The 22,555-nt window shown below is 62.4% G+C and overlaps 1 protein-coding gene and 1 non-coding gene across 3 annotated transcripts; both read right to left on the reverse strand.

Annotated features, from left to right (window-relative positions):
* Positions 1-3,453: 3,453 nt before the first annotated feature.
* LOC117650313 lies at positions 3,454-7,319 on the reverse strand. Of its 2 annotated transcripts, none has more exons than XM_034393647.1 (8): positions 7,102-7,319; positions 6,794-7,033; positions 6,424-6,659; positions 6,126-6,264; positions 5,809-6,052; positions 5,473-5,708; positions 5,005-5,391; positions 3,454-4,934 (listed from the first exon to the last, which is right to left on the reverse strand). In XM_034393647.1, exons 1-8 carry the CDS (start codon positions 7,267-7,269, stop codon positions 4,362-4,364), a joined length of 2,223 nt encoding a protein of 740 aa, XP_034249538.1. In that variant the 5' UTR covers positions 7,270-7,319; the 3' UTR covers positions 3,454-4,361. The 2 variants fall into 2 exon arrangements, with proteins under 2 accessions (XP_034249538.1, XP_034249537.1); XM_034393646.1 differs by having other exon boundaries at positions 6,785-7,033.
* Positions 7,320-18,940: 11,621 nt separating this feature from the next.
* Positions 18,941-19,012, reverse strand: Trnaw-cca. Its single transcript has one exon. It is a non-coding gene; the product is annotated as a tRNA-Trp (tRNA).
* Between the last annotated feature and the right edge of the window lie 3,543 nt (positions 19,013-22,555).

Genomic DNA, 22,555 nt, shown 5'->3' on the forward strand with positions numbered 1-22,555 from the left:
GCGAGAGAAAACAATGTTAGAACGGAGAGGAAACTACACACGTTCGTTTCATGGAATTGGTGAAGGCGTCATCACGACAGTAGAGAGGGATTTTTAAGCGCAGAATCGGTTTTTTCGCTCCCGCTTTGAGGGGGTTCGTTGGGTGTGAGGCTTATTGACGCTCGAACGCTCGCATGCTCGAACGGCGGCCAAAGCGCCTCACGCTCACATCCAAGCTCCTAAAGCTAGTGCCTTTGCCTTGGAGTTTGCCTGGGTTGCGAGGACGGCAAGCAGAAGACTGCAGCCTGCATCTTACGCTTTGACCTAGCTGCAAGGTACAAGGCCTGCAGGCCTGCAGCCGATCGGCCGTGAGCGTGGCCGACTGGCCGCGTGGCCTCCCCCTTTATCACGGGGGAAATTGGCGAGGTTGTCCAATTGACGTCCTGACGTCCTGACGCACTCCAGGGCCGCGTCACCAGCGCTTGACTGTGACACAGTGAGTGTACGGCGTGCAGCACAGGAAGTGACAATCTGCGACTTGCCCCCCTTCGCCCTGGCCTGGCTGGCCTGGCTGTCCGGGCCGAGCCCTGCGTGGCCGTGGGTCGTGGGTCGCGCGGTACTTGATGTGGGCGGTGCGGCGGGGCCGAGGCCGTCCAGGCCCTGCTGCTCTGCTGCTGCACGAGGCCAGGGGCAGGCTAGCAGAGGATGTCCAATTTGGAGAGTTTAGCGCGGCGCGCTGGCGGGTGAGGGGCTTCTCCTTCTCCACGGCGCGACGCGACACGGCGCGACACGTCCTCGCCGTGGGGATGTGACTCACCCCGTTGGGGGTGTGACCGAAGGGCCGAACAGGTGGCTGATCCGATTTCTCCGACTTTCCCAGTCCATAAGCTCCGCGGATCTCATTAAAGAGGCATCGGGGACCAACTAACGTGGCCTCGCGGTGGGGGCGGGCAGCTTGCGACTCCGCAGGATTGCGTGGGCCTTCGCCGTGGCGGTGCAGGGTGCGCGTCGCGTCCCCATGGCGCCTTGTTCCTGAGCCGGAAATAGGTTTTGAAGTTGACTTCGTTCTCGCTGGCCGCCTGGCCGTCGCATCCGGGCCGGAGGAGGAACGCCGGAACGGACCACCCCGGCTGACCGGAAGTTCCATCTCGGCCGCGGCGAGCCCGCGTGCGCCGCCGACGTGCCCCCGACCGCCCCGCCCCTCCAGCCCAGCCCTTCCAGCCCAGCCCCTCCGCACCATATCCCATCTCCCGGCCTGATTACGCTGTTCTAACCTCGCTAGGGCAATCCGGCGCAGCTAACGCTAACCGCCTTCCGCGCGCCGTGCCTCGCTCGCTCATCAACTCCCCTCGAGGGAGGCATCGTCGCGCGCCGCGTTGGCATGGCCTGGCAGGGCCTGGCTGGGCCCGGGGGCGGCAACAACATCCGATTTAGCCGCGTCGCGCCCAGAGCACAGCGAGCACAGCGCACAGGGCGCGTCCTTCTCCTATTTCCGACCGACACACGGCTGCGGCCCGCGGCCCGCCCCGCGACGTGGCCGCCGAGGACTGCCGCGAGGCACGGACCGCCCGGACCGGCTGCTGGTCGTGGCGCCGTCTTTCGGCAGCTTCAAATTTCCCTAAACCCCGAGGCCCGCCAAGCATGCCGCCAGCGCCAGGGAGGGCGCAGGGAGGGCGTGGTGATGGAGGGCAGCACTCGCTCATGCCGCGCGACTCAAATAGAGCCGCTGTGTGGCGGCCCGGGCGGCGGCGTCCCGCTTACTCTCCGCTCAGTGCGCGTCGCTCTTCAGGACCCCCGCGAAGGTTGACTGGTGACGCGACGCTGGGCTCGAGCGGGTAGGGAAACCAGTCACCAGCCTGACCGACGGGCGCCCTGGGCGACGCGGCGGGGCGGCGGCGACGTCGTGCAGGCTGCAACCGTGTCGGACTCGACGAAAGGCGGCGGTCCTCCCCGTCTCGTATGATTGATGCCCTCCACTGATGGGGCCCGATAAGGTAAAGAACCACAGACCCCGACCGCCCCGCCGCCCCCGCCCCGCCCCGCGTCCCGCGTTTCACCTGTGGGCCGTGCAGTTTGAGGGACCGCAGGACGTGGCCGCCCCCTGTGGCTCTACCGCCCGCCGCAGCCCCGGCAGTGCCCCGGCAGTTCTCCGCTACCTGGCCGCCCCGCCGCCGGTACCGCCAGCGACCCGCACCGACCACCGTTCGAGTTCAAGGGAGAATGCAAATCGAGGAAAGGGATGAGAATGAGAGATGGATTCGGTTTAATGACGACCGGCAGTTGTTGGATAAGGGTCGCCGTCAACGTGACGAAGGCCGTCCTCGCCCTTGGAGCCCTAGCGGTGGCGTTGGCCTTATCGCACCGCCGCGGCGTGGCGGGGCGTGGCGGCGCACGGCGGCGCACGGCGGGGATGAACCGCCAGCTAATGAGGAAATCACGACGCACTTTCGGCAGCCATTGGGGCTCCGCGCCGCGACGCAGAGATGGGACCGGCAGATAGCCAAGGTTGGGGATTTTCATTTCGAGTCGCTGTCCTGTTATTCCTGTTAGGTAGGGTCAGGGGGCGTCGCCGCGCCGCCCCACCATGCACCGTGCACGCCAGAACATCGGTTCAAGAAAAAGAGGCTAAAGTTTGTCCGGTCGCAGCGGCGTTCCGGCCTACATAGGCCCTCTCATGGGACTCGAATGAAACGCGGTTGCCGATACACACGCGCTAATTCTTCCTCTCACCAGCGTGCAGTAACCACGCGGTGGTCGACAACGGCGCGTGACACGGTGCGTGGGCGTAGCAGAAGCACGTTCCAGGAATCTGTGGGATTGAATGCCCTGCCGCTCTGCCAAAAGGGGAAAAGAGTACATTCCACTGTTCGATTCTCTCTGTTGGCGAAAGAAAATTTGATGAGGCGAGAGCGAGCAGACCTGCGTTGGAATTCTGTTGAGGCACGTGGAGCACTCGACGCAACCCGAACCGCCCCCACCACCCCAACCCCGGGATGCAAATGCGATTTCACCGCAGGGCAGTGTCCACAGCATCGGCACGCTTGTCCGCCGGACAAAAACCACAGCGAACATACGCGGGCACACTCAGACACAATCCAAACACACTCACTTGTACGTTTTGTGCTCCCATTTCATTTTTTACATTAGCTGTGATGACGCGCGCATATCGGGCCGTTTTTTCTTTGTAAAGCTCTGCGCAGAACGGCCCCACAATGACTAGTATTCAGGACGTTTGGAGCGCGGCGCGGCGCCAGGTCAGGCTCGGCAAGCCCCAGCACGCCCAGCACAAAGGGACGGAGTGCAGAAAGACGACGCCAGAGCGTCATCGAATTTCCACCACTTTTCTCTCTTTCCGTTTCTGCGGTGCGGTTGTGAGTAGTTTTTTTCTGCGTCTTTCGGCGAATTTGTTCCTTTTATTGATAAGAAAAGATCAAAATATAAGTAGGAACACGTTAAATTAATCGTAACAAATACGTATACAATCAATTTTTATCCCAGGAGAAGAAAATAAATCAATCCGCGAAGCAGTTGCCACTGGTGAAGGGACGTGACTCTATTGTTCTAGTGCCAAATTTCAAAATAATGATAGAGAAACTGTACCAACTGTGCGACGTTCCCTCGCCCCAACGGCTCCAACTTGCCCGTCAAAGTAAAATGCAACCTAGGAAGGGTGCAAATAAAAACGTAGTGCAGACCGTTCTGGCCTTTGGGGAAAGCGCTTTGCCAGCTTTGGCTGTTTTGTCGCTGTGCAGTGCAGGCCGAGCGGAACGTTTTCCAAACGGATGCGTTTCTAGCCGCTTGCAAAATTTGGTTAGTGCGTGCGTAGCCGTGCGTAGCAGCGCCTAGCTCGAGTTTATATCGTCTTTTCTGCTCATCGGTCGGCCTTTGGAGTGCGTTCAAGGAAGGGATGCTGAGCGCTGCCCGGCCTGTCGTCACCGGGCCTGTCCGGCTCGGGGCTTGCTGGCGATGGACCCCCAGCCTAAGGTATTATAAAGGCAACAAAGCGAAAGGCGTTGGAAAAGTCCGGATTCGGACCAGAAACTTGGTTTAAGGTTTAAGGTTGGACGCTCAGCATGTCAAGCATGAGCCTCTCACTGTTACTTAGTGAGGTTGATGGGCAACACAGGGGGCCCTTAGTCCGCAGAGTGCGGCTCCGAAGACCCACACTCCGCTGCGCCCGGATGACTGGGTTGACTGTCAACCTTGTGGTACAGTCAGGGTTTTAACCCACCCAATCTACTGCCCGCGCCATACAGTACCCTCGTCGCAGCAGCCGAGGGGTGCGTACTCACAGACCGCTCGTCCGGCGCCTCAGGTGTTGCAGAGCCCCGTTAGGGGCAATGCGGGGGGGGGGGGGGGGGGCTCCCGAGGGGACCCCCTGATTACACTGAGACAAGGTGGTGCCCAGCGAGTTGGACCTCCTGCTCGGGGAGGGAGACGGGGCCCGTCGTGGTCATCGTGGCTACCGAGGCCAGCAGATCCACAGGCACGCCGTCGTGGACGCCGTCAGTGGCAGGCTCTGCGTCAGGCCCAGGCGCGGTCAAGGCGGCCATGACCTCTGTCTCCAGGCGGGTGACTCGCTCGTAGCGACCCGCGCCCTCGGCCAGCATGACAGTGCCCTCGACGAGCAGGGTGGTGACCTGGCCCAGAGCGCCCTGCACACACGCGTGCGCCTCCTCGGCCGCCTCCTCCGCCTCCACCTCGGCCTTGATGGCCTGGAGGGGCGCGTCCACCGACACGTCCCTCGGCGGAGAGTCCACGTCGTCGGCCGGCTCGTCGGGGTCCAGGCCCACCATCTTCTGGCCGCCGTAGCACAGCAGCTCCCCGAGGAACACCGCTGTGGCCACCGCCAGCCCCGCGAACAGGCACGCGAAGGGGCCCACGATGCGGCGCATGTTAAGCTGTGGGGCGTTACTGCCGTTGGGGTTGCTGGCGCGTCGTATGCTGTATTCTATCTGTAGGGCACAAGGAGCTTTAGAGGCCATACAGCCGGAGTGGTACCGCGTGTGAAGCCAAGAAACTTACATAGAGGTTGATATTGGTTTGGAGGAGACGGAACCACCTCGGGACCAGGCCGCCGTCCTGCGTGTGCGCAATGGCGTCGTTGAGGGCGGGCAGGATGGGGGAGCCCTTCGCCACCAAGGTGGTGACGTGGTAGGAGAGCAGGGCGCCGCGCAGCGGCTGCAGTATCGACCGGCCGCGGTTGTCGGCGAAGAAGCGGGACGACAGGTACCACATGTTCTGCTCGCCCATGATGAGCGCCACGTCGTCCGGGGACTGGCGGAGAAGGCGCGAGCAGTTCTGCATGGTACGGCACACGACCACGCGGTCCAGGAGCGGCGCGAGCAGGCCGTCCTGCTTCAGGAAGGGCAGCATCATCTCGTCAATCATGCCCACGCGCCGCACCCGCCCCTGGAAGCAAAGCAAAGCAAAGGGTGCCAAGCCGGCAGGCAAACAGGCAAACCGCCATGCGTCGTGGGCTTGCGTTCCTACATTCAGGTCCTCGATAGTGGATGCGCTCTTCCTCGTGATGGTGCCCAAGTTGGCCATGGCGAGGGTGGCGCGGTAGCCCGCCGTGAAATGCAACGAGAAGACGACCCAGAGGAAGACGAGCAGCGTGGTGCGCGGAGACATCCAGCGCGGGAAGGAGCGACCCTCCAGGAACACGCCCCACAGCAGCATGGCGTTGGCGGCCGCGCCCTGCCGGTTCAGCCACGTCAGCATGGCCCCTGCGGGCAGCGCCAAGGCAGCGCAGCGGCGTCGTCAGTCGCCCTCCGCCAGAGGGTGACCCTCGCGGTGGCCCCCGCCACCAGGACCACCAGGACCTACCAACGCACAGCATGGTGCCGGCCAGGAGGGCCCAGGTCTTGGCGGACAGCACGGCGAAGGGGTACTGCCAACGGGGGACTTGGTACTCGCGCACCAGGTAGAGGCGCAAGGCGTCCGAGGTGTAGACGCCGCTCAACTGGAAGGAGTAGTAGCGCTGCGCCGTAGGGAGCACGCCGCCGATGACCAGGTCCGCGTGACCCAGCCCCAGCAGGTCGAGCGGGTCCACGTTGCTCAAGTTTTGACGCTGGAAGAGGTCAAGTGACACTGAGACAATGCCAGACTGGCTCGGCTGGTTGGGGACACTGCCTCTCCTCTACCTTATCGCCGGCGTTGATGTGATTGGTGATTTCGTCAAGGCGGTGCGCAGGCAGCATCTCCAGGGTGACGTTCTTCGTCTTCGCGAAGTACTGCACGAGGCTCACGTCTACGCCGCTCAGGCCGTTGTCGGGGTTCATCCTGGAATGTGGCACAAAAAAATCTGACAGAAAATGGCTGATTTTGCCATAAATCCGACCTTGACGGGGGTGGAAATCTTGAGTGTACCCTCTTCTTTTGTGTCCTTATGCGTATCGTGTCGGGTTGGGCCTGCGCCGTCATGCAGTATGTAGTACTTACACGTAGGGCGCGTTCTCCATGGGGGCTACTTTGACCGTGCAGCCCTTCAGGTCGTCCGCACGGGGCAAGCCAGTGAAGAGCGTGGCGTTGGCGGTCTTGTTGAAGATCCGCATGCTGCCGGTGCCAGGCCCCCAGTGCGCTTGCAGCGCCAGGGGACTCCAATTCTCGCCGCAGCGAACGCCTGGCTCGAACAAGGGCCGCGACGTGAAGATACGGACTATGCGGCGTGGCGGTGCCTGGCAGCAACAAGCCCAGATAAAGAAGTAGAACAGTTCGGAGGGCCTGTTACCACCGCAACCACCTCGCCCACCTCGCCCGCCTCGCCCTCTCCGCCCACCTCGCCCACCTCAACCCGACCCACCTCACCCACCTCATCCGCGGCGTTGTGACTCTGCAGGGCGATGGCCACCCGCCACCACTGGCGCACTCTGAGCTCGTTTCGCACGATCACCGCATCAGAGAAGCGTCCCGCCACCACGACAGCTAGCAGGGGCGTGGAGCGGTCAAAGTGCGGCAGGACCTTGTTGACCTGCCACCACACCTCGGCGACCAGGTCCTTTCCGGTTGAGCCCAGAAGCAGCACGACCACGTCCACTGGGTGCACCGACGCCTGCCACCAAGTTCGGGGTTCGAACATCCATGTCTAATGCTTTACTACGTGGAGGACGCGGTGCGGACCTGCTGCCCGGTGAAGGTGTTGTCCTGCACGGCGTCTATCCGCAGGGAGAAGGACTGGTTGTGCTGGAGGCTCGCGGCGGCCCGCGGACACAGCACGTCGTGGCGCCGCGAGTAGGACAGGTGCACGCGCCGGAGATTCATTCCCGCGTCCGGCACCTCGGCCAGCATCGCGTCCAGGAGGAAGCTCGCGTCCACGCACAGCTCCGGGGGCGGCAGCATCCCCGCCCCCGGGGTCGCGACGAAGAGGGCCGTCGAGGACGCCGCCATCGTCACGAGCAGCGCCAGGCAGCCCCGCGTCCCCATAGCGCAAACAGCGCAGCGCAGCGCCAGGACGTCGACCAGACCTCCCCGCGGCAGCGCACCTGCCGACTAGTCGAGACTAGTGCACCCCATGTCCGCGTCCGGGCCGTCCGGGCGGTGGTCCCGCGCTCGGCGCCGTGACCGAGGCCGTGACGGACAGGGCGGACAGCAGAACAAAGCGCGAGCCCGGCGGGGAGGCCGTCGTCCACCCGCCCACGACCGTCCGGGACCGTCCAGGTGCCAGGAGGCCCTCGATGAGCCGATCAGAATCGCAAGGCCGAAAGGCCGCAGACGGTGTGGCGCTGCGGCGCGTCGGCCTCCCTATCAGATTCAAGCGCCGAGTAATTCGGAACTGCGAACTGCAAGCTGCGGCCGCGCCTTCGATCGGGCGGCTGGCGTCCACGTCGACGCGGAGACAATACGCTTCGCGCACTGCCAGCCTGACAAGGGCACGGCCATCCAAGTCCCGCGAGTCCACTTCGTAACAACATTATAAGGTGTTCATTTGGACCTGCCTGTCCTGTCTTAGACCCGCCTACTCCTCGCCCGAGAGATAACGGTTGGACAACATGTACGGCAAATCTATTACTACTACTTCGATCGGTCCATCATTAAAACAGAGACGGTCTCTCGTTTGGCACTGGTAGGCAGAAAATGGTGACCCTTTCGCGACGAGTACGTTCGTCGCAGCGCAGTCGTCGCAGTCGTTAATGATTTCGCAGCTGCGCTACGTGACATTCCGCTTTTAGCGCGCACTCCATCGGCTCGGCCCGATCAAGAGTCAGATAAAGGCCGGACAGGGCGGGGCGGGGCATCCGAATCCACGTCCACTCTCGACGTCGCACGCCCCCCTCCTGTCACACTTCCTGGAAAGAGGCCTGCAGGGACCGGAGGGTCAAACTTGAAACCCTGTCCAGTCCTCTCTGGTCGCTTCTCTGTCCGTCCGTCCGTCCGCCCGTCCGCCCGTCCGTCCGTCTGTCTGTCTGTCTGTCTGTCTGTCTGTCTGTCTGTCTGTCTGTCTGTCTGTCTCGATGTCTGTCTGTCTGTCTGTCGATGTCTCTCCCTTCATGTATGTGTGTGTCTGCGTGTGCGCGCGCGCCTGTGTGTGTGTGCGTGTGAGAGCAGCGCAGTCAAGTATGCCAACATTCAGGCAAACAAGTCAAATACGTCATGCTGAATGAAGGGCCCCGGGCGTTCGAGGTGTTCGAGTCGTAGGCCCCGATGCAGGTCGCGCAGCGTGCAGGGGGCGGTGGGGGGCGGACCCCGCCGAGCCCCGCCGTCGTCTCGGAAACGAACCTTTTGTGCTTCCTCTGTGATCTAAAAGCACCCTCGTCATCATATAATATCTCTGCCGGGTTTTCATCGGAATTAATACTCTGTCTGTCCCCCCTCGTGTTTGTGTGTGCGTGTGTGGAGATTCTCTTCCCTCTGCATTGTGCTGACCCTGTTAATTCCCGGAATGCCTCGCCAAAAAAGCCGAAGAGGGAAAAAGAGAGGCGTCGGTAGCGGAGCGCGCGGGCTTGCACGCCAGCACAGCAGCAGCCCGTCGACTCCGGGGACGAGCCGACCGACCCGCCCGATCGGCACACTCGGCACTCGAGCTTTGCGATGCAGTGGCCGAGGGGCCCAAAGGCAAAATGTCCTCAAACAGTCGCTTTGTGACTGGACGTGACTACTCGTGTTGGCAGAACCCTGCACGCCGTGCTCCCCAGGGTGGGGACGTCATCGCGCTGCTACAAGCCGCACAGACACGGCGGCACTACACCGTTTAGCAACGCCTCGTGCACAAGTTATGCGCGGTGCATGACCACCTTGGCCGCCCAGCCACCGAGCAGGCAAGCCGGGCAAGCCGCGAAGATGGTGCGTGGGAGTTTCACACGCGTCCTGCGTGGCGGCGGCTCGGCGGCTAGGCGTGTCACCGCGACACGGTCGCACAGTCTCGCCGGTCTCGTCCGATGCGAGCAATAGATGCGTGTGTGCGAGAGGGTTGCTCAACGTCCGCAGCTGCGTCGCTGCGAGTCCCTGCGAGTCTCTGGCACGGCGCGGCTCTAGGCGCGGCGCGCCCCAGTCGCCGCCCAACCAGTTCCCGGATTTGCATCGCGCTGAAAGGGGATGGGCTGCGCCGGGCTGCGCGTTGCGCGTAGCTCGCCGCCGCGGGTACGGGACGGTGCAGGACGGGTAGCACCGCGGCGCACAAAGCGGTCGTTAGTATCACTCGATTCTCACGCCACCGCCACCGATTGAAACAAAGCGGCCGGGACGCGGAGGTCGGCGACAAAGGCCGGGGGTGCGCGGCGACGACGGCGACGACGACGCTCGCGGTGTCTAGGGACGGCCTAGACGGCCTGCATCGGGGTAATTAGCCCGCCGGTGGAGGAAAAGAAGAAAGGTTGCAGCACGCCGCCTTTGCACGCCGTGGGCTCGCAGTGGGCACGCCGTGGCCGTGGGCACGCCGCAGGACACGCCCACGCGATTCGCACGGGACGCGGACACCTGTGCGAGGCTGCATGACCCCGGACAACAAGTGCCGACAAGAGAGGAGGGCGGAAAAAAAGGGGCCAGAACGGGAGGCAGCAAAGAGGAGGCTGAATGCGGGGCGGCATTCAAAGGAGACCCCCATGCCAACCCCTTCGGGACGAGGAAAAACCGCCGCGCGCTCCCCTCCCCTCCCCCTCCCCCACCACACACCCCTCGCGCTTCGACCTCTACTCTCCTCCTGTTTTGCATCCACGACATGTAATCGGGGCTGCGGACGCCGACCGTAAATTTACGCAGTGCGAGCGAGAGGGAGTACTGTACGCCGGATGGTTGCTGTGCCACTGCAGTGCGATATGCGCGGCTCGGTCCACACCGTCATTCAGACACGTAGTAGAGTACCAGGATATTGTGGAGAGCAAGCTGACTGCGTCGAGTGGATATTGTTGTCATACCGTGCAAGCTATTTCCAGTGGTGCACGGATGCGTCCGCGGCCGGTGAGTGACGCGGAGTGACGGTCCACTATCCGTGCATGGCGCCGTGCTCCTGAACGCGTATCACCGATTGCATCCCGATCTGGACCGCTAAATACAGAACAGCGAACGGCGAACCACATGTGCTCTCCTCGTCAACCTCGATCGGCAGCCTCTGTTCCTGCGGCACTCCCCTCCCCGGCCTCACCCCTTGCCCCTTCGCCCACCCCTTCGCCGCACGGCGGTCGGTCCAACCTAGCAGTCCCCCGGCACACAAGGACACGCGAATACACTCAGTCACACACACACACACGCACACTCACGCACGACCCCCGCGCGCCGCGCATGCACTTGATCCGCACAAAACAAGACTGGCGAGTAAAAAGCCACCCCCTCCACTTCCTCTCCCGTCCTCCCCCTTCCCTCCGGTTTCCCTCCGGTCGCATCACGCCCATCCCCTCTGTCGTATTTAACTAGCGAATAATGTTGCCCCGGGCGCCTGCTGCACCACTGCTGCACCGAGTGCGGCACGGCCTGCGCGGCCTGCATGGCCGGGTTGAGCGGGCGCCTACGCTGCATGGCATGCACCGAACGGACCGAATGCGGCCGAGGGTATATTTGTGTGGCAGTCGTTCATAACAACGTATCTACCGTGGGATTCCCAATGAAGATGCGCTGTTCTGTCAGATGATCACTCATTTGCGGACCTGCACACACCGCTGTCCATGGCTGTCCACTTGGCGCCGGCCGCAGCGCTTTTTGCAACCGCGGCATCCACTCTGGAACACAAAGCCGCCGTCCACACCGAGAGCTCGGGCCGGCTCGCAGCGACCCGCCGACCACAGGAGAGATACAGACGGTGGAATAGCGCACTGTTGGGGATTGGTGGTCGCTACCTCGATTTCCGATATCGTTCGTAGTTGCCGGATAGAAATTTGAATGTTTTTCATTCCCTTGTTTGTGTGCGCGACGCATAGCGACCCGCCCCGGCCGGCACCCCACCCCACCTCACCCCACCTGCACCCCAGCCTCCCCGGCAGCACGGCAGCACCCTGGCCTGCACCCTGGCCTGCCCCACCACCCCAAAGGACGCGCCGCCAGCCACGCGACGCCGCGCCGCCGCGCCGCCGCGCCGCCAGCAGCCCAAACATATTACAGCCGCGGCCAGCGGGTCGAGAAAAAACGAAACTAAAGAAGAGCCACCCCCTTTGCAGCCTTTCTCGCTCCCCTCCAGCCACCCCCATGCCGGCCTCCCCCTCCCCTCCCCGCCCCCCGCCGCCGCAGCCAGCCCAGCCAGCCACCGCAACTACAAACTGCTGCTGCTGCAGTCGGCTTGACGTTGACAGGACGCCGGGATATGGTGCACTGCTTGCCGTTGAGGCCAGCAGATGCAACGTCCCACGTGACCTCCGATATCGTTCGGGCATGGATGAAACGGACAATAATATTTCTGTCCCGGGCCGTTTGGAGGAAAACCGGGACCGGCACTCAAAACCAGGACCAAGTTAAAGTAATAACAACATGTGTCATTTTGAGGGGAAATTGGACAGGCTCTTGTGCACGCAATAATAATTTTGAGGTCATCGCCTTTTGACTCCGCGTTCTTCGTGGGCTGGAACCCGGCTGCGTTCGTAAAGTCAAACAGCTTCCAGGTGCAACTCCGCTCTGTCCGAGATTCGGCGTTCAGGGGGCGCTGTTACTCGTTTCGAAAACTGCTTTTGATTTTTACGCGGTGCGTTTGAATCAACCCCGCTGAGCTGGTCCGGGGTTGTGCGCGCAGTGCGCGCAGCTCGCGGGGCGGGGTGGCCTTCCTGATCACGGCCTGGTCCAAGAGGATTAAAACCGGCGTGGCACGCGCGACGCGTTTTGTGGAGGGAGCGTGGGCAGGGGAAGGGGAAGAGGAAGGGGAAGGGTCACGCTGGGGGAAGGAAGGAAGTGGGTCGCGACGGGGGCGTCACTAAAAAACGCGTTTTAAAATCGCGCGCAACGCGGTGCCTCACGCCGCCGTCGCCGTGCCTCGCCGGCGGTGTCCTGGGGACTCCCTCATCGCGGCACTGACGACGGCGGCGCCGACTGAGCAACTCTGCGTGCTTTGACCTCCAGACTCGAATCAAGCCCGGGGCGGCCCCAAACGGTTGCCCGTTCGATGAGCAAGCAGTCTTGCCACTGTACGCATCATTCTTTTGATCCTTTGATCCCGACCCTCCATTTCCCCTTGCAGCGGACGGAGGTGCGAACTCGCAAAACCTGTCCCCTGTCTGCCCCACCCACACCCTGCTGCTGCACGCCGTTCCCACACAAGCATTACGCTGGCGACGAGACGCGACGAGGGGGACGCGTCCGTTTTGGCTCGCGGCCTCAATCACGGCATGGCCGAGGCCGAGCAAGGCTCCGGGCAAGGCTCCGGGCAAGGCTCCGGGCCTGCACTGCAAGCGGGCGACGCAGACGACGCAGGCGGCGAGGCAGTTCGCTCAAAGGCGGAACCGAGATGAGAGATGTCCTCTATGGCTGAACCAACCGGCTATCTCCCGTGAAAGCGATCCGTTTTGCTCCAGTACCTCGGCGTGGCGCGGTGCAAAAATGCGCCCGAGTCCTTCTTTGGCAGAACGGCCAGAGGGTGCGGAGGTGCAGAGAGCGCCTCGAGACGCGCGTCGAGCACAATGGAGGAGTGGCGGCCGGACAGGCATTCAGCGTCCAGCCCCCACCCCCCTCTCCTTTAACACCGTGCTCCTTGCAGTCACCCGAGCTAGAGGGTGCAGCCCCGCGGGGCCTCACCTTGACCACCCGGCGAGGATGTCCGCACCGGGAAAGAATATACAAGAAGGACCCCATACGGAGGGGAGGGGCGCCCGCCGGCGGCAGTGGCGGCGGTACTCGGCGCCCGGAAATCGAACTCTTTCAACGAGGCTGCATTCTTTAGCACGCTGAAAACGAAAATGAGTCCCGTTACCCCGGCGTGCACAGATAACACAGTACTTGGAGGGAGTGCCCTCTCGCTTGATTGGGTGAAAAATCGGTGTGAAATTCTGTGTAAGCTGCGGCGTTGGGTCGGTGGCGCGCCATGGCGTTGGCGGGCAGGGCAGGGCGCCGCGCCTCGCCTCGCCGGGCGTTCCGCATGCAGGTACACAAGGTGTGAAAAAAGCATTCATTAGTCTCTGAGTCTCTGAGGTGCGAAAGTAATTCGAGAGGTCGGCCGGGCTACGCCGGGCCCGCCTCCATCCGCAGCCCCGCAGTGGGGTGGGGAGGCGACGCCCGGCGACGCCGCACAGGGACGCGTTTTGGACGTACTGTACAGCGCCTCAACTCGGCCTGCTTCGCCTGCTTTGAAGGCGGTAATGAGCCGCCGGCGCTTCGTCGCTCTGTCTCTTGGGACGCGCCACGAGTGCCAGAACTGCGGCCAGAACGACAGAGAAACCCCGCCGTCGGAAATCAGACTCCTGGCGCTGGGCGGGCACCCGGCGCTGGGCAGGCACCCGGCGCTTGCCTGCACCTCAACCTAAGCCCCCCTGTGGATCGTCGTCATGGCGACGGCATGTCACCGCGATCTAAACCCAGCCACTGTCATTGTGGGACGCAGTCCAACAGGGAAAGAGGAAGCCCGGAAAATCCATGTCCCCGCGCGGTTGTCCCCGAGGGGAAAAGCACTCGCGTTGGTGACTGTCTGTTAACAGACGCGTGCAATTGCACGCGTAAAAGTTTGAGGCGTGTTTAGACGCTATACTGGTTGGTTCCACAGGTTTTGAGTGTGCATTCATCGTCCAAGGTTCAAAGGTTGTTTGCTGTCGCGGCTGTGGTACGTAGAGGGAAAAGTGCACGAGGAGAATCGCGGTTCGTTGATAGCACGCTGCGCGATTGGTCGGTCCGCCCCGTCGGGCCCGTCCAGCCGGTGCTGCCTCACGCGCAAAAAAATAAATCTCTTGAGAGCTACGTACAAATTGGGTCAACATCGTTTGTACGACCTGCACCTGCCAAAATTCGTCCGACCTCCTTCCCGCTGTTATATTTTTCTACGACCTCTTTTTGTCCGACCTTACCACCACCTCAGCCCCCAGCCCCCTCAACACACGACAAAACGACACATGGTTCCCACGACGGAGTCATATAAAATTTGGTTTAAAATAAAACATAAAAATTTGAACCCTACGACCCTTTTTGAATCAAGTCAGGCGACGCCATCGCCATGCCCTGCCGCCGCGGTATGTCGGTGGCGGTCGTCTTCTCGGAAACGAACGCCGCTCGCCGGCCTCAAGGCTTGGCCCCAAGGCTTGGCCCCGTGCACGGCCGTGGCGGGTCGCAGGTGCATCCAGTGTGCACCCCAGCCCGGCTGCCCTGGCTGCCACCCTGGGTACCCTGCCCATTTAACAGACCGATCGGAAGCGATCAATTTAAGTAATAACTCTCCGAGGACTCTCGGCGGCCTCGGCGCTTATCTGTGCCACTTGTGTGTGTGTGTGTGTGTGTGTGTGTGTGTGTGTCTGTGTGTCTGTCTGTCTGTCTGTCTGTCTGTCTGTCTGTAAAAAGGGGGGGGCGGATGGTTGTCACACAGATTGCGTGATTTTGTCAGGTCGTTCGCAATTCTGTAATAATAATTTGACGCGCCTTTTGCACTTACAGGCGTTTCCGATTGTCTCTGCTTACCCGGATTGTTTCAGTGAGGGACGCCTTGGGCACCGTAGAACGCAAAGAGATGCAAGGATTTTCGTGACCTATATTGCTTACGTACACGGATTGTTTCAGTGAAAAGCCCCTGGGCAACGTAAAACGCAAAGAGATTATGCACGGATTTTCGTGACCTATATTGCGTTGTTGTTCGTGCGGATTTCCAGCAGCTGGCCCTGACGCCCTTCCCGAGGTTCCCGGCCGGCGGCGTGGAGGTGGTGGACCGCATGGCGGAGCAGCGGGCGCTGTGCGGCTGTGCGGCGCTGCGGCGGTACAGTCACACCTCCGTGTGTTGTTTTAGGACCCTGTGTGTGCAGCACGGTTCGGCCCAAGGAGTGCCAACCGCAACACGTCGCGCTGGCGGACCACCGTCGAGCCTGGCCGAGGCGGGGGGGCGGAGGGCCGAAGACCCAGATCGGGAAGCAAACATGACGGGCAAATAATCCAGCACGCATGATAGGGCGGCCGCGGCCAGGGCGACGCCTATCGGCCTCGAGGACGCTGTTGTCGTCGTCGTCGGCGACCTCATCGGTGACGTCGCCACTCCCCCTCACTAACGAATTGCACGCCACTGCAACGGGTGCAATCAGCACTGCCTGCCGCGGTGCCCCGCCGGCGCCCCGCCGACGCCCCGCCCCCACGCTGCTCCGGGGCGCTGCTGGGAGTACATTCCAGCGGCCCTTATAATGATGCGGTTCGGTGCGGGGCCTAGGGCCTAGGGCCTCGGAGGGCTCCAGTGGGGCACATGTGTCTGGCGACACGCCCTCGCGCGTCCTTGCGCCCTGGCCCCCTTCATGCTGGCGCCACCGAGCCGCCTCCACCCTTTGAGGCCCTGCATCGGCCTGCAGCCCTGCAGCCGTGACTACACTCCAAATCCAGGGTGTCTAGAAACTATACGCCTTAGGCGCATGCCACAGAAATGGAACTGCCTTAAGGCGCCTTGATTCTACACGCCAAAGGCGTATACCCCATTGAGCACCTTTTGCAGATAGAAGTTAGCATGTGAGCACCATTGGTCGAAGGAAAGGTGCGTGCATTGTACACACCCTGGATCATAGGCACTGAGCTCAATAGGACTCAAGGTGCGTAGAATGTAAACACCCTTTAAGGCCTCGGTAGGCATGGCCTCGGCCAAGGGCGGTGTTTGCATTCAACGCACCTTGAGTCCTGTTGAGCTCAGTGCCTATGATCCAGGGTGTGTACAATGCACGCACCTTTTCTTCGACCAATGGTGCTCACATGCTAACTTCTATCTGCAAAAGGTGCTCAATGGGGTATACGCCTTGGGCGTCTAGTTTCAAGGCGCCTTAAGGCAGTTCCATTTCTGTGGCATGCGCCTAAGGCGTATAGTTTCTAGACACCCTGGATTTGGAGTGTAGCCGTGCCCACTGAGGCGAGGGCTCCGACACTGCGCGGCCTCCTTTCTCTAGGGCCTACACCGGGCTTCAGGGTGGCGCACGTTTTCTGAGGATATAGGAAAATGCCCGGAAAGTTTCCGGAAATATTGAAAAAGAAAACAGTGTTTTTTCCGTTTTTTTCCCTGGCCTCGGAAAAATAGGAAAGATTCAGCCTGTAAAGTAGGCAAAAAGCCGGGCATTCCACCTGAAAGTGGCAAAAAGGCAAAAAGCATATCTTTATCCCTATGTGAACACGATTCTCAGTGTACTCATATACTTTGAAAGTTTTCGGAAAATTTGCATCTCTATTTGAGGACAAGGCGGTTTCCGGGCTGGCCGGCTGGCCGGTCCGTGCTGAAGGCGGCCGCTCCCTGGCACTTGGTGTGCGCGAATTCCCTCCCAATTTCCCTATCGTTGAGGTGGGCCCTGTGGGCACTGCGGGCTGCGCGGAGGCGAGTCCCCACGGCAGCGCGGCCAGTGTGGTCCTCGGCGGGAACGCAGTGGCGTCGCCGGCCGGGGTGGGGCTGGGTGGGGCGCGGTGGGGCGCGGTGGGGCGGGGTGGGGCGGCTGGCCTTGGAATCGCCTCGCCGCCAGGTATGCAGGCTCCCGATGCACCTCAGTTCATCGTTTTCCTTTTTCTTTCCTTTTTTTAGTCCCTCCGCCCCGCCCCCCTCTCCTCCGGGCCGGATCAAGCCTTGGGTCAGAGGAACTAATGCGCAATATTCGGCTCGGGTGAACCCTTTGTATAATGTGTGCCCGGCGTGCCTGGCACTGGCGGGCAGGCACGGCGGCGTGGTACGGCCCGGCCTTACGGCCCGGCCCTAGGGACCGGCCAGGTAGGGGAGGGCGTCCCTGCGGTAGGAAGAGGACTCCTGGACAAGGCGTAAGATGTTCGGGCTTACCTGGGCATTTAGATCCGTCTTCCCATCACAATGGAGCCTCCTCCCCCTCCTCCCCCTCCCCCGTTCCTCTCGAAATCTTTTGATGGGTGTCTCGTCCCGGTGCGCTCCGTGCAGGGCCTGCTGGGCCGGGCTGTGTAGAGTGCACCAGCTTCACCTGCCCGCTGCCTGCGCCGTGCCTGCCGTGCCCGTATCCTTGCAGTCGCTGCGGGCCGCCGACGAGATTTTACCCTTCCCTTTTTGTTGTTTCTCGACGCGAAACTGTCTGCGAAACCCTTTTAGATCCAGCATCCAGCCCTATACTCAGCAATCAGTCGCAAACTGCGACCTAAATGCGTGGGGTAATTGTGGAAGGTAACCGAGAGTGGCATTACCCCTTATTACAGGAATGAATTTGCCGTGATTGCCCCGTTGTGTGTTGGCCTGTTGGTGTGTTAGGAAGGGGGCGGGCCCAGCGAGTGAGCCATTACGATCCGCCTTCCTGGCATGCTGGACCGGATCTGCTCCGAGTCGAGGGCTTCAGGCTCCAGCGTTGTCTCTGCTGGAATGTCCGCCTCTGTATAGGGTGTCCGCGGGGCGTCCGCGAGATGGTGACCACAAAAGGAGTTCATTGAATGGCTCCGACCGCGCGGGAGGGTGCCCCGAAGGTGCCCCGAGGGTGCCCCAGGAACAGCCACCCACAGGGTGCCTGCGGAGTGTCCACAGGGTGTTCACAGCGAGCCCGTTAGAAGCTTCAAGGGATACCACTTGCCACAGGGAGTGAGCGTTTCTCTAGGTGCCCCCATCGCAGTGACGGTGTTGTCGGCGTCCAAAGGGTTGTTTCAGGGGTGCTGCAAGGTAGCCCAAAGGGCGCCCACAGGGTGTCCACAAGGTGCCCACTCTACAGGGTGCCACGGTTGAGGTGTGCCGAGGCGGGGGAGGCGGGGCGGGGCCGATGCCCAAGCCATGGGCGGCAGAGACGCAGGCCAGCCGAGGACGGTGCTGCTCCACTCCAAGAAGAATGAGAAATAAAAGGTAAAGGAGGACCGGTAATGGCGGACGGGAGGGGACGGCGTGTGGAGTGTGGACAGCGAGTAGAGTGCCTGGAGCTGGAGCCTGGAGCTGGAGCCTGGAGCTGGGGCCTGGAGCTGGGGCCTGGAGCCCGAGCGGAGCTGGCCGAGGTGCCCAGCGCGGCGCGGTGCGGCAGCGCGGGCCATCACAAAAAAGGGAATTCCGTTACATAATGGAGTGTCCGAGGCTGAGTGGCTGGCCGCGCGCCGCAGCGCTGCAGTGAGACGGCCCGGCCGGCCTGCACGGCGTCGGACTGGCCAAGGAGCAGCGTCAGGGTGGCCGCGCCTGCCGTGGCCGCCGTGCCCACTGGACAGGACGGGGTCGCTTCCCACCCGTGCGCCAAGAGGCGGCCAGAGCGACAGCGGCCCCATGACACCCGACCTGCCGGATTGCACGGCCGCCCTCCGCCCTGCGGCCACCTTGAGGAGCTTCCCCCTCGGCCCTGGGCCCTTCGGCGGCGTGGTGCCTGCGGCTGCGTCACCGGAGCCACTCGCGCGGAAATTCGCTTAAACGGGAAGACACCGACACCGTCGCGCCCGGCACCCGGAAAAGGGGCACCCGCGCCGAAAATAAAACAAGAGCACATGACCCCGACGTGATTTGAACACGCAACCTTCTGATCTGGAGTCAGACGCGCTACCGTTGCGCCACGGAGTCGATGTGTGACCGATGTATCCCCCACTGCTTAGTCTCGACTGCATGTACAGTACGAGGAGCGAGTCGGCCGCGTCGAGCCGAGCGGAGGAAGACTGTGGTCGCGGCGATCGAGCGGGCGGTCGGGCCCGGTCGGGCCGGGCGCAGCGCCAGCCGCGGAAGCAGACAGGACACCGCACCCCGCACCGCGCCGACGCGTTGGCCACCTCGTTTTGGAACCGATAGTGTATTTCTGCAGATGGGGACGACAGGGCACCCCGCGGGGGCGTTGTCAGGTTGCTGCTGCTGTGGCCGAGGCTGGGGCCGGGCCGAGCCGAGGCCGGCACCGGGGCGCAACTGGTGACACCTGAGACCACTGCACTCCACCGCACTCTGGGGGCGGACATGCACCCCGCCTGGTGGCCGAGGGCAGCCGAGGGCGAGGGTGCGGCGGTTGACCACAGCGAGAGCGATGTCGCTGCCAGCCGCCCTCTGCACACGTTGCGGTCCGAGCGACTGCTCGAGGACTGAGGGCGGCCCGGGGGACGGGGGGGGGCGTCCACGAGCACACCGCGCACGTCGAGCAGGGTGCATATTGTTTGTCCAACCTTCTTTTTTCCGACCTGGCCAAATTTCACCTGCCCGTGAACCGGCGGAAAATTTTGGCCCACCTTGTATGAGGAATGGAGGAATGAAGTGCTTGAAGCAATGAGTTCGAAGCGCGCTGGTAAAGCTAGTGAAAACGTGAGACAGCTGGGAACCGATCGGCCGATCTTGGCGAGTGTTATGGACGCCTTTGCGCTCTCGGCCACCACTTTTTCGTGTTTGGGTGGGATGAGACAGCCGAGCCATGGTCGGCATGGTTAGGCGGTCGCTCCGTTCTGGAGCCGTCTCCTGGCGAGCCCCGTCGGCCCCGCCAGGGCCCCGCCCCGCAGCGCACCTTACGCCGAAACCAACAAAGGCTCTCATCCAGCCCGAGCCCGGATCAAAACACGCTTCCCATCCCCAGGCACCGCGTCACCAGGGCGAAGGCGAAACCCCGCCGCCGCGCCGGGCCTTCGCCGGGTCTAGACCTTCGACACGGTGCGCTGCGCTCCCATGGCCCCTTTAGCGGGGATCTCTGCGCGACAGAAAGAGTTGCATTTCCCCTGACAAGCGAAGAATGGGTTGCCCAGGGATCAGCCCGCCCCCGAGCACGGCTCCGAGAACGCCCCGCCCCGCCCTGCCGCCACCTGGGGGGATCTGGGCCCTGCACTCACATGCGCTTGCACCGCCGGCACCGCCTCGCCGACGGGCACGGCCGGCACGGCGGCCTACATGTTGGCACCCCCGTCATGCCGTGGGAAATGCTAAGTAGGCCGGCCGCTGTGCCCTGGCAGACCTGGCAGCCCCGCAGCCCCGCGGCCCGGATCCAGGCAGCCAACCCTTGCACAAGCCGCGTGGTGCAACCCAGTGCCGCAGCGGTGCCGCAGCGCAACGCGCAGTGCACTGCGGCGGTGCAGTGCAGGATATCTGCTCCGATCGCCCCGATTACTCTGCGATGCATTCCACGGAGGCTAGGCGCGGCGTGGCGTGGCGTGGTGTGGCGCGGCGGCTGCGATCCCAGACAGATGATGATCTGCAGACGCGTACGCCAAATTCCTGATATATCAGCTGGTGTCGCCCGAGGTATGAGGGGCGTCGGGTCTTATCAATAGGTTCTGCCGATCGACTTCGGACACATCAATAATTTTTCTTTTCGACTGGCTAGGGCAGTGCGGGGCTAGGCGGACAGCGCAGAGGTTCAATACCAACATTTATTTATTCACATATCATTTTACTGCCTCACCCAAAAGCGGTTGAAACCCGTGGCATCAGCTGATAATGAATATGCAACGTGTTGGTCGAGGTTGTCGAGTCGAGGCGTCGGTATTGGTCGGTACCCGATTCTGAGGGCAGCGGATCGACTCCTCTCTAATCCTACTCAATTTTTGACCGCCCCGCTCATTGCGACCCGTCGCGTCATCAAACCGCCTCACTCCACCCTCGCCATGGACCGTGGAGGCTGAGGCTGGAAATTAGTCTGCAGACGGGGTCATGACCCCGACGGTGAGGCTTGATCCACTCCCCAAATGCCCTTCATTTTTTTTCGACTGGCTTCTTCACTGCGACTAAGTTTTCGCAAGAAATAAGTAGAAAGTAGGCAGTAGGTTACCGCTCTTGTGGCGTCAGTGATTATTGTGCGCCAAGCGTCGGGATCAGCGGGACGGCTCGGCGAACTGACCTGCTGCAGGGCGGCGCGGGGCGGCGCGGGGCACGGCGAAGGGGAGGATTGTCAGCGGGTGATGGAGCAGGAGCGGCAGAAGGTGCAGGCTCCCCTCCCCCACCCCTCTCGCGGCCTCCTCTCTCTCCTACCCCCGCACGCCTCGCACTGCTCGGGGGAGGCGAGAGAGAAAGAAGGAGCGAGAGGGTCATCATTGTTCATCAAACACACAAGAGGGAGAAATGAGAGCGGTCCGATCCGGCCGCCGCACCGCTGCGCCGCTGGAGGCTCCGGCCTGGGACGCTGGAACCGGATTCAGAGAGTGACACGCACCCCCGTGCACCGCACACTCACCCCCAGCGCGGTGCAGCCCGGCAGCCGGCAAGCCAGGCAGCCAGCCATCCCTCGGCGGCCACCCTTCCCCGCGGCGTCTTTTAATTTGCTGCTGCCTCGCCGCACCGCGGCCGGCCGCCCAGCGAAAGGCGAAGCAGGCGAAGCAGGCGAGGCGACCTCTGTCCTGTCCTTCCGGCGGCACGGGGGCGCGGCGACGCGACGCGTGTCGCGCGTCAGCGGCACACGTCACGCGTCCACCGCGCAGTCACTCCACCTATCAACACACCTGCGACTGTTGGGCAGAGCGCGCGACTTCCGGCCGACCGCGCCGTTATCTCGAGCCTGTTGCCCTTCGACCGCCGTCGCCGTCAGAACTTTATTCGACACGTCCGACGATTGTTTATGGCCAAGTGGTGTTGACGCGTCATGAGATCCCGAATGTTTGTGCTGCGGCACGCAGTGATTAGCTACCAAGGTGCAGTGTAGCCGCAGGTCAAAACGGTTGACAATTGTCTAGAAATCGTGATCTTGGCTGACTTGTCGTGGTATCGGACCTTCTTTCTTTCGTCTGCCATCATCAAAACGGTCTACATCGCCCAGATTTTTTTCGTGCGCTCTTGGCATGGCGCGCCGAAATCTGCGTGGCGTCGAAGCATCGAGTCCAGCAAGCGACGCCACAAAGGGATGAACTGCCCCGCTGCCCCAACGCCCTCTGCCCGCCCCGCACCCCATTTCCCTGTCTCCGCTTTCTTCCTGTGCTGGTCCGCTTCCCTTCGCCATCCATCTCTCGTCTTCTTTCCGCTCCTTTCGCTTCCCTTCGGCGGGGCGGCGCGGCGCGGGCGGGGTGCTTCCGCTTCCGGCTGTATTGGACCGGCCCCGAAGCGCCGCGGGCCGCGCCAGCCGCGCCCGCACCAAGGGGATGCAAAGGGAGCTGACGCTTCATCAAGGCCATCAAGGCCGCGTGCCACGTTCGTAGAGTTCGCGGTGGCGGA

The sequence above is a fragment of the Thrips palmi genome, unplaced genomic scaffold (assembly GCF_012932325.1).
Source record: "Thrips palmi isolate BJ-2018 unplaced genomic scaffold, TpBJ-2018v1 HiC_scaffold_5, whole genome shotgun sequence".
NCBI lineage: Eukaryota > Metazoa > Arthropoda > Insecta > Thysanoptera > Thripidae > Thrips > Thrips palmi.

Excerpts from the sequence above, each read along its gene's own strand:
- LOC117650313 (XM_034393646.1), bottom strand. The coding sequence starts at position 7,269 with ATGCTGGCCGAGGTGCCGGACGCGGGAATGAATCTCCGGCGCGTGCAC. Across the intron at positions 5,709-5,808 it reads CGGCACCATGCTGTGCGTTG|GGGCCATGCTGACGTGGCTG; the intron begins GTAGGTCCTGGT and ends CGCTGCCCGCAG. Across the intron at positions 5,392-5,472 it reads CCACTATCGAGGACCTGAAT|GGGCGGGTGCGGCGCGTGGG; the intron begins GTAGGAACGCAA and ends CTTTGCTTCCAG.